The sequence below is a fragment of the Pholcus phalangioides genome, unplaced genomic scaffold (assembly GCF_987345545.1).
Source record: "Pholcus phalangioides strain wild (caught in Gottingen) unplaced genomic scaffold, Ppha-v1.0 ptg000010l_1, whole genome shotgun sequence".
Classification (NCBI taxonomy): domain Eukaryota; kingdom Metazoa; phylum Arthropoda; class Arachnida; order Araneae; family Pholcidae; genus Pholcus; species Pholcus phalangioides.
Genome location: NW_028301603.1, coordinates 10,709,118 through 10,720,166, shown reverse-complemented (window position 1 = coordinate 10,720,166; position 11,049 = coordinate 10,709,118). Strand labels below are relative to the sequence as shown.

At 34.7% G+C, this 11,049-nt stretch overlaps 1 protein-coding gene across 3 annotated transcripts in view; it reads right to left on the bottom strand.

The window, feature by feature from the left end:
* Positions 1-332: 332 nt before the first annotated feature.
* Positions 333-11,049, bottom strand: part of LOC149080907 (rho GTPase-activating protein 39-like) — a 59,065-nt gene continuing 48,348 nt past the window's right edge. The window contains exons 12-18 of one of the 3 annotated variants that reach the window (XR_016193398.1): positions 10,295-10,521; positions 10,054-10,183; positions 7,494-7,607; positions 5,703-5,860; positions 5,235-5,493; positions 4,671-4,947; positions 333-464 (exon numbers count right to left, since the gene is read on the bottom strand). Coding sequence is in view for 2 of the 3 variants with exons in the window: in XM_089237588.1 (XP_089093714.1) it covers positions 4,753-4,947; positions 5,235-5,493; positions 5,703-5,860; positions 7,494-7,607; positions 10,054-10,183; positions 10,295-10,521 (1,083 nt within the window). In the remaining variant the exon portion in view is untranslated. Of the gene's footprint in view, positions 465-1,909; positions 4,948-5,234; positions 5,494-5,702; positions 5,861-7,493; positions 7,608-10,053; positions 10,184-10,294; positions 10,522-11,049 lie in introns of those variants that run through there. The other 2 variants (XM_089237588.1, XM_089237589.1) reach the window with 2 other exon arrangements.

The following is an 11,049-nucleotide window of genomic DNA, read 5'->3' as shown; positions in this document are numbered from 1 at the left end:
CATGAACGCAAAAACTATTAACGAGACCAGGATCATACATCGGTTGATTGGTGAACAGATTTGATGTTGATGACTTGATATATGCATGATTAAAAGCGAAAGCTTTCCAAACAAAACTCATATGCAAAAAGATATATGTAACACATTCTACGACATAAAAACAAAATGTATATATATATAAAAGCGTGACTTGAAAATTCTATAAACTCAAAGCAATAAAATGAGATCCAAATCCTGACTAAATACGATACAAAAACTACACAAATTTGCATACGAAATAAAAAATTTAAATGTATTGTTGCATTCAATATAATTCACGCACCAAGCGTAAGCATATATACATTTCGGAAATCATAAGTTTTTATTTGAAACATAAATTTATCTTCTGATTCTGCGAATGAGTGCGGAAATGCTATTTGAATCTAATCTTGAACCTTTAAGCCAGCGGTTGCCTTTTCGGGTACCTATGGTGCCATAAGGAAAATAGTAATTACAGTGAAACCTCGCTACAACGATACTCGACACAATGATAAATCCATCTAAAATGATATTTTTTCAAGTGTGTTTGGAAATGACTATATTTCAGGGCTGGACAAATCGCAAAAAAATCTAGACAAAAAAAAAAATTTACCCGAAGAAAAAGGTCCAAAATAATGCTTTTCTCGATTTTTTCAGGGCATAGTCACTCTCTTTCACATTGGCAGATACGCTGCCTGCATTTTAGCAACTATGTAAAGAAAATTTCAGGCACTAATACCAATTTTCAAGTAGCCGTGGCAACCGGACGCCGGGAATCCGTCCAGCCCTGCTAGTCTAATATTACACTGTTGTTTCTTGATACAATAATATTTTTTCCTGGTCCACCAGAGAATCGTCATATTGAGATTTCACTGTATACGAATTCAGTAAATATTGTGATACTTCGTAACCATTGAGTAGGCACACATTAATATTTGATTCAACAAGACATTTTTAACAAAGTTTGGCCACACATGTGGAAGTGCAGTGCAGAGCATACTCTTAGAACACCGGCCTCCAGCATAGTTAACACAAACTCATGCCCAAATCATAAATTACTGATAATTATTGACAAGTTTTCTTAGAGAAAAAAAATCTCAGCAATCCTGTTCAATTCAAGCCTACAGTTAACTTATTATATCCAATGCTATTACAGCTCTCCAGGTCTGTTACAGAGTGCACTGTACCAAGAAAACTACATTGAGAACTTTGAAACAAATCAAACTTAAATGGACATTATTCACCTAAAAATGAACCAAGTACAATAGAACCTGCTAGTCTGAACAGCTAAAACCAGTTACGAGGTAAAGGATTTATCTTATGGCCGCAACTACACAGGGGCAGCGCCTAGGCTTAGAAATAAACAAGTTAGATGTAGAAGATTAACAACAGAGCTTTAGACAATGACCCGTCCAGAGACTGATACAGGCCAGCTGTGTAAATGATCATCTTGGGTGCCATGGGGTTCCGGCAGCTGGAGTTTTTACAAGCTAAGTTAGCCTTATGCAGCTCAACCCCTCCACACTCTGGCAGTGTTAAGACAGCCCTGCCAATGGATGTTTTTGCTCGTCTGCTTAGTACGCATATTGTATTTCTGAAAAAGGATGACAAGCATCGTGCTCCATCAACTTTTCATAGCCGTTAAATTTACTTATTACGATTTGTCCAATATGTAGTGAACACCCCCCCCCCCCCTCATCATCAAATATTTTTAAAAATATGTTTGAAAGATAACCCTCATCATGACAATTTTTTTGCTAATCTGAACAGGTCCCAGTTCTGATTGGTTTAAATTAGAAAATTCTACTGCACTAATATTTTTTTAAATAACCATCAAGAACTCAATAATTTCGAAAAATCCACACTTATATAATCCCACATTTTTTTTTTTGCATATGGCGATTGTGTGTGTTTGTACTTGAAATAGATATTGTCACTGACTTACATAAGAGATATCACTGTATAAATATTCCAGTAAAGACCATTTTAAAACATGTGTTAGTTCCTTGGTCTAATGATTATGGCATCTATCCAAAAAACGTCATTGATAAACCGGATGTACACTGGTTAACATAATACTAAATATTGTGCTTTTAAAACGCCATTAAATATTTCTTTGTACTTTTCAACTTGTACTCTCTTTGCATTTTTTTTTTTTTACTAAATATTAAATTCAACGTACATAAAGGAAGAAAAAATAGGATACACATATAAATACATGATACAGATGAATAAATATAAAATGAGCAATAGTGCTCATAGACTTCTGAATGATCGGGCAGAGCTCATTCTCGGAAATTCTGTAACTACCCATGTATCTTGTTTTTATGAATGAACTCAGCAAAGGAGATGTAACGTATCTGCTAGCACATGAAAGACACTTTTTTTCATAAGAATTTCATACCCTCAATCGAACAATTTTGCATCGGCAAATAATTTTTTTTTTCAGGCTAATTTTCAGGGGGAAAATTTGAACCTTATATGGCAGCAAATATGGTGTATGGACCAAAATTGTTAACATATTGAACCATGTTTGCTGTTTTGGCTAGATGTGTTTAGTTCCATTCAACAGAAAGTCACTGAGAATGAAATCTTCGGAGGCTATTATTGAAATTTTCTAACTCAGCTCAACAGTGAAAGAAATCCTTTCCCCCTTAGAGGGTTATCGCCACGATTTGACATTGTATGGAGACGCATAGCTACTCAATACCAGGGGTGCACAACCTCTAGCCTGCAATAAGTATTCCAGTAGAAGAGTATCAATTTACATTCCACAATGTATTAATACATACCTAAGGTAACCATACTTTCTTCATAAAAATACAGAAAATGGAATCCATACGAGACATAGCAATCACCAAAAATATTGTCAAAGGCAAGTAAGATTGACAATTATAAAATAAAAAATAGTAAAAAAGCAAGTAAAGTTGCCAATTATAACTGAAAAAATCATGGAAAACAAATAAAATTGCCAAACATTTTTAAACATGCCAACAATCGCCGAAATTGCTTTAAAAAATTTTAAATGATGCGAAATAGAGAGGTTACTTACTGCAAGTCGCAATGAATTAAAATTTAATTCACTAAAGAAACGTACATTTTCAACAAATATGTGATATGAATATATTTATATTTTTTAATTAATTATGATAAAATCATAATCATAACATAATCTGTAAATCATGAAAATAATCTTAATTCCTGATTTCAATAAAGAATAAAAATTCAGGTAAGTGTCAGTACAAAAAAAAATGGACATTTTATAAAAATCTTCAGACGGCCAAAATTACAGGGATGTCCCTTAAAATATGGGTCTTGCAGACACCCCCTACGTATGAAAGTTTCTGCCGCTCACACGGCAGAAATACTGCATACCTCACCTGAAAAGGTTGTGCACCCCTGCTCTTTACCACTTTACTGTAAAACACCGGTTTCACATATTAATAAACTATCATAATTTTAAATTAAATTTCAATTCACATAAAGTAAAACCTCTATTATCCGGATCTCTCTGTAAACTAGCATCAGTTTCTTCAAAATTATTTTTTCATTAGGTATATATGTGCAACCTTTTTAAACACTTTCTTTCTACTTGCACAGACATATGCTTTTATTTCTCAGCACATTATGACAATGCAGTGAGATGTCACCATGTCCGCAAATGTTTCATACAATGATTTTGTGTGCGCTGAAGCATTTCCACCATACGTGGCTTAATAGGAAGCATTAGTGATGAAAAAATTGTTACTGGTCTGAAATTTCCTAGTTAATGTAAATGAAGGCAGAGAAAAACTCATCAAGGGTAAGCTACCAGCAACGACGTTGTCGAGTACTTTTCAAAAAGAATTTGCTGGCACCAAGATGATGACCAATTGACATTCAATTGTCTAAAAAATTTGATTCACAGACCTGGGCTCAGTCTCGATACTTCCCAAAGAAGCACAAACTGAAAACTGTGACATATATCCCAGACGCTGCTGCAGAACAAACTGGGGAAGAGTTTTAAGAAAATAAGAAAAAATAGGGTTTTTTTTTGGAAATTTTTACCACAGAGAAAATTTTTAGTCAGCTGTGAAGGCTCATTGCAGAACATTCCGATTGGAGGCATATTATGTCGAATAAACAAGATTTTTTACTGCATTTTGAGAATTAATTTCATAATAACCAACCTCATTCAAGCTTATCATGCTAACTGCGATTTGCACAGACAAGGCTATCATTCTTCGCAACACCATGAAAAAAATTAACAAAAGTCCTGTATCTGTCAGTCATAATTGAATTAAACTTATCAGCTATTGAAGAAAATTTTGATTCAGATCTTTTTTCGAATTTCAGAGAAAAGAAAGCACATAATACTCTCAAAGCTTATTTTGTGAAGAATGACTATTATGCAGGAAAATACAGGAAAAACGTTACGCCAGCTCTGGAAGGTGTAATCAGGAATGAATATTTATAAAATACACCAAATGCAATTCCAATGACTGGATCTAAATGCACCATCGACATGTTTTTTTTTAATATCTCACGTCTCATTCTATATTTCTTTTTCTCAATATGGTAAAGTTGGTTTCTTAAAAATACATATCAATGTACAGTAACAACACTGCACAAACACGAATGTATAAAATATAGTGACAACCACACACACTCACACATATATGTATATATAATATATCCTGCTCCCCCAAACAATAATGGTACTCTTTTTCCTCTCACAAAAAAAATATATCTTTCCTAAAGAACGCCCTCCATGTAGCTCGTATCTAAATGCTCGATCAAAGTCTTTATAAAGGCCATCTCTTTCCTGGTGTTTTCAAACATTACCCGAGGATCTTCAGCCATGCAGCGCAAGCAGTTTGGTGCCATCACCATTGCCAGGTTACTGGCATCCATTTTGGTCACCGCACAATTTTCTTCTGCTGCAAATACCTACAGACAGACGAAAACCCATTAGGATGAAAATACACATACATTTCTTCCAACGTATTTCTCAGAAATTAGCAACAAATTGCAAAAAACAAAAACAGCTGAAAAATAACTTTTGGCTTGATATAAACTCTGCGTTATTGTGTGCACTTCATCTTCCCACAATGAAAGCAGGCGTGGATCCAGGGTTATGTGTAAGGTGGGGGGGGGGATGTGAAATGACAGTTTATTGCATCAAAAAATAAGAAAAAATAACCACAAAAATTGAATGAAGAAAGTAAATGCCTCACCTGAAGAAAACGTATTAGATAAGAGAACACCAGGCGATTGATCTCTGGTAATTTCTGAACTATGCGAACAGCTTGTTCTGGCTCATTGCAGTAGAGTACACATTCTTCATAGAACTCATCGGGAATAAGAGGTTCGAAAAGCTCACGGTACCATTGTTTAATGAGGGACGCAGGAACATGTGGATCACTGCACTGAACGATCTCCCATTGATCTATTTTTAATTTCAAGCAATTCACTTCGTCTATATCACCGGGGACTCTGCAAAGAAAAGGTGGGGAAAATTGAGCATTGAGGGGAACACCAACTCATAGAAATACACTGAGGACTAATACAACATAACTCATGTGATTTGCCAGGCAAATATGATCCCTGATTATCAGAACACCAACCAGTCATTAAAGATTCATTTTTTTTCATCCTCTATTTTTATATAGACCCAAAAAAAATAAGATTTAATTTCACTCAACCTGAATATCCCTTCTGTCTGGGCACCATTCAACTGCAGAACTGCTTCAGAGAGGGTTGTCTGTATCCAAGGGAGACTTCGCCCTGGGTATCGTGGTTTTTGAAGGGCCATTATCTCTTTTAAACTGCTTCCAAACATTGATGGTCTGAATATTTGTATCTGAAATATTTAAAAAAAATAAAGATTTTTTTAAGAAAAAAAGTAAAAATTATAAAAGTAAAAAGTGTGAAATTAATTTTGAGCATTCACTACTGGCGATAGCAATTGGGATGAAGAGAAAAGTCTAAATTCACAATTATTCACAAAATCTTCAAACACAAGCACAAAAGTCTTGACTTGACTTGCATGTGAATACAATGCTTATTTACAATTTATTTTGAACTAAAGCAAATTTATACGTCATGCTTGACTTTCATGTGTGACATCATTTAGTAAATTAACATACAGTCAGTCTCGATAATCTAAAGGTGAATGAGAGCAAGACAAGATTGTTGAACATTTGGACTATCAAAAAATGTGTATGGTGTTAGTTTAATTTAGAAAAAGAACACAATGCAGAAATGTATCAGACTACACTCAAACACATTGGAATAATAATAATACATTGGGAGGTGCACAACCTTTTCAATCCTCGGGCCAGAAATGTGATATGTCAGACACTTGTGAGCCAGAAACTGGTGTACCTATCATGCTGTGTGTATTGACAATCTTTCTTCTGGAACACCTTTTGGAGGCCAGATCGAACCAGATGAACTGCAGGCAGGAGATTGTTAACCCTTGCTGTACATGGAAGCCTTGGGTTATTTTCATGAAGGTTGCGATAAAAAGTAGTAAGTTATTTGATGAAGTTATATCTAATCAGCTACATAATTGTTTCGTATCAAATTCAGAGATTCTCCCATCATGTTTGCAGCAACACATTGCAGGTTTCAAATATCTTGTGCTACTCCTGTTCTGATCTCTGGACACTTCAGTGGCACCCTAAATAGCTATGACACAATGGTTCGGCATTACATCCTATCACTACATTTAACCCTTTAAGCTACAATTAGAAATCACCAAACTCTCTTTGAAAATGCCACATCTTTTTTAATGAAGTAGGCTTTCTGCTACTTTTCAGCAGGTGCAAACTAAGAGGCATAAGGACAAGTTTTCCCTTGAGAAATCAACTTTACAAAATATCGGGCCTTGTCAATGCTAAAATAATAAGGCTTTTATGGAAGCAAGATATCTTGTGATTGCCGCTTAAAGCGTTAAAATATAAATTAAATTTCCAAACTACATATCATTAACATGGGTAGGTTTTAGAATGCCACAGCACATCCTTAAGGAATCACTGGGCTATTTTATTATGCATCGAGAGACCACCTCCAATGGGTATTACCATCATACATAGGAAAATAAAGATAGTCTTGAGATAGAATTTTAATAACTTTCGTTGTCCCAAATTATTCAGAACTTATTTGGAAACCTAGCATTATTTTACTATTCTGGGAGAATAGTCTAACTTTCTTGAGACTCTGATTATCATGACTCTACTGAAGTAATATGTGATGCAAATAGGAGAACCTACACCTTTTCCATTGGTATTAAACATCTATTCCAGCTATTTAAATAAATAAGCTGAATTATCACCACATCTACACTTCACTGCAAACAGAAAAATAATCGTTTTACGGTAATAAGAACAAATAATTGGTGGAATACATAAACTGCAACACTTACACAGCTCTACTTATAAGATCTCTACAGCTTTAACCAAATATATAAACTATACTGAGTAATAGTTTACCCTTGATTGTTCGATTTCTTCAATTGAGGGTTTTCTGAGACTTCTGGCAGCACCTTTATGAGATATCCTTTCGAGCCTTTTTGAACAAATTGTGGCGTAATGACTGATCTTCAGCTATTGAGTTAAAAAAACCAAAAAAGGTATAATATGAAGGAAATAAAACCTCATTCACACGGAAATGATTCAACAGCTATGTTACATAATGGGGGTTTGATTAGTGGTTTTCACAAGTTGTCTGTAGAATGTGTTCCATATCAAAGCGGAATTTATAAAGAGAGTATAGCAATTGACTTATGGCATGTGCAATTGAAAAACACCAGATTAGATGATGGCAAGGGTTTCTTCCAAAGCTATATATATAAGAGGGGAAAAAATTCAATTAAAATCCGGAAAACTATTATCTTCCTAAATACAGTCATGTCTAAATAACTCAAACCTATCTATTTCAAAAAAAAAAACCTCAACAATAAAAAATAACTTCCCTTCTCACTTTAGGCATTAATTAAATGTAATTTTTCATGTTTATTGCAAAGCATTCCCCAACCATCGTCATCTCAAATTGTAGACACGAGGCATATGCATGTTAGGTTATTCTTTTGCATATATTTTTTCCAAGAGGAACTGCAATCTTCAGTAAAACTGAAAATAATAGTCAAGCTCAAGGGGTGCACAGTAGGGTGGAACGAAAAAAAAAAAAAAATTCGAAATTGCCATTGTAATAGAATTTAAAATATGCCTTTATGTGAAGAAATGCCATTCCAAATTTTTTCCCCCCAAAATTCAAACTTCTTGAAGTTCCTCATCGCCCCTAAAGTTTTACGCACGTGTGGAATTCTGTAACATGACACTGCGGAGGAGGCTTTCCTATTCCCCTGAACACGTGATTCATTCAGTGACCTCAATGTTTTCCCCTTGTTTTCAGTATTCATTTGCAATCTTACCCCTTAACTGAGAAGATGTATAGCAGTCAAAATGACGACCAGAATATATAAGATGATTACCGTTCGCAGTCCACAAGCCAGTGCTTTGTGTTCTGTGGAGTGGTACTTTTTACGTGAACTCCCCCCTTCATTTGCCGAAGACTCTGCAACTTTGGTATCTATCTTCTCCAATGGAAGAAATCATATTATCATGCACTATTTCCTCACATCCGCAGTTCAGGTATATAAGATGGTTCCACTATGAAGGTTACCATCAAGGTTCACGGGTTCAAATCCAGGCATAGAACGTCAGAAGCAAGGTCTTTACCAACCAAGCCTGGGGCGACTACCGATGGATGGAGACTTCATTTCCCACCCAACTCCACTGGTTGGAAATTGCTGTATGGCGATATATGACAGGAGTTGGTGTGCGGTAAAGTAGTATATAAGATGATTACCATTCACAGACCACAAACTGGTGCTACATGGAGTGATACTTTTTATGTGAACCCGCCCCTGAAGGCTCTGCACCTTTGATATCTATCTTCTTCAATGAAAGAAATCATATTATTATGCACTATTTCCTCATGACTAAGGATAGGATTTCTCTGACTTTGCATAAATATATACATATATATATATATATATTTTTTTTTTTTTTGCATATTTAACTATTTTTACATGATGGAGTATATTTCAATGATATTAAGACACATTTGTGCACTTTCAATAAGAAATAATTCTTTTTCTTTTAAAATCCCATCCTTTACTAAAAGACTTATACAATGCCGAGATAAAAAAAAGGATCTTAGCATTCAGAATATCTGTACATTTGTCCTAGTGACAATACAAATTCCTTCTCCCCCTGAAGGTCAGAGTTTATGAAGTAGACATTCTACATGCTAATCTCGTCCTCAAGGTTTCCTGGTGATCTCTCAAGTTTTCCTTCCACTGTCCTCTTCCCCTTCAACAATAACATAGTAGTAAATTGATTTATAATTTTTACTGATTAAATTGTTTTATAATTTAAGTGTTCAAGAAGTGCTGCCCTCTGTCTTCAAATCCGGGTGCAACAATTCAAAAGGTTGTCTTGCCGGTATGTATTACCACATCAATACAGAAAAACAAAACACAGTTGAACTTATTTAAGAAGTCGAAAAAATACAGAAAATATTTCGTATCAAGTGAATTTTGTATTAACCAACTAAACAGTGAATTATGTCTAATGAGAAAAATATTCATCCAACACTTCATATATGTTCAATGTGAAATTTATATTAATCGAAAATTATATTGGGGAAGTGAATCTTGAGGAGGTTCGACTATACGTCGAACAGGATTTGAACATTTTGAGCTTCATTAAAAAGTCTATAAAGAGTCTCAGAAATAAAATAATGATTCCAAAACGGCAAAACTAACACAAGCAAATTCTATAGAACTGAGTGATTCAAATTGTTTCACTCATCCATGAGAAACCAAGAAAACATTTGAAATATAACTCTAAAATTATTTTGAATGTTTTCACTACTACTTCTAATTTAACATACACTAGAAAATAAGATGTAACCAAATATTGCATCAATTCAACATACACATATCAGCACTCATAGTAGATGTATCAAGTATCTAGCTATACTTACATCTGATGTATCAAAGGCACTGTCCCTGTGTCGATTGATGTAACCCTCCAGATATGGGTGAAACTTAACAGACGGTGGAAAGAACGACAGACAAACTGCCATTAGCTCCCAGCCTAATATTAAGCTCTCTCTGAAATTAAAATTTGGTTAAACATGTTTCATCAGTTTGTCCTGCCCTAGTCATATAGATCTGTTTCGAAATGAAAAATTTTAGTAAAGTTCATAAATGAAAAGAAAATACCTCTTAGGGTTATCAGTGGTCTGGCGGCATATCTGAATGTACAGTTCGTCACGTAGAGCTGCTTTACTCCAGCCCCTTGTAGATATATCCAGAACAACAGCTTCATATGTCTGCCCACTCTTGGTCTTGTGATCCAACATGTATGTCTGTATTAGTTTGAATATTTCACAAGCATCTCGTTTCAGAGATTTGTCTGTGGTCATTATCATTGGTTTGCGTATGGGATGCTAAAAGGTTGAAAATTTAAAATATTGTTAAAACAATAAGCAAAGACAATATTGTTAATATTAAGAATCTTTTATTACTTCCACTGCTCTCTTAAAAATAATGCCTACAACTGATCAAGGGTGTTTCAGGTAAGTATGTACAAACTTCTAGGGGAAGAGGATACACAAAGATATCAGGATCAAATAGCATCGCAAGGTCAGAAACATCGGATGCTAGAGTACATACAGGACAGGAAATGAAAGAGCAGGAAGTTTACAGAAGAAAACGAAAGGATTTTTATTACTCAGCAAAGCATTTACAAAATGCATCTAAATTACAGAAAATGTTCATAGTTGCAACCATGAGCTTGATATCATTAGCACACAAAAAAACCTGCATATTTTGGAAAATTTAATCTACTGCATATGGTATTTCTGATTTATCTTTGTGTGCCCAAAAGTTAGTAGCTTAGCTGAAACATCCTGTATACAGTGGAAGTTCTGGAAAAAGCACATTGTTATGAGACTTATTGTCACAGACACGGAATC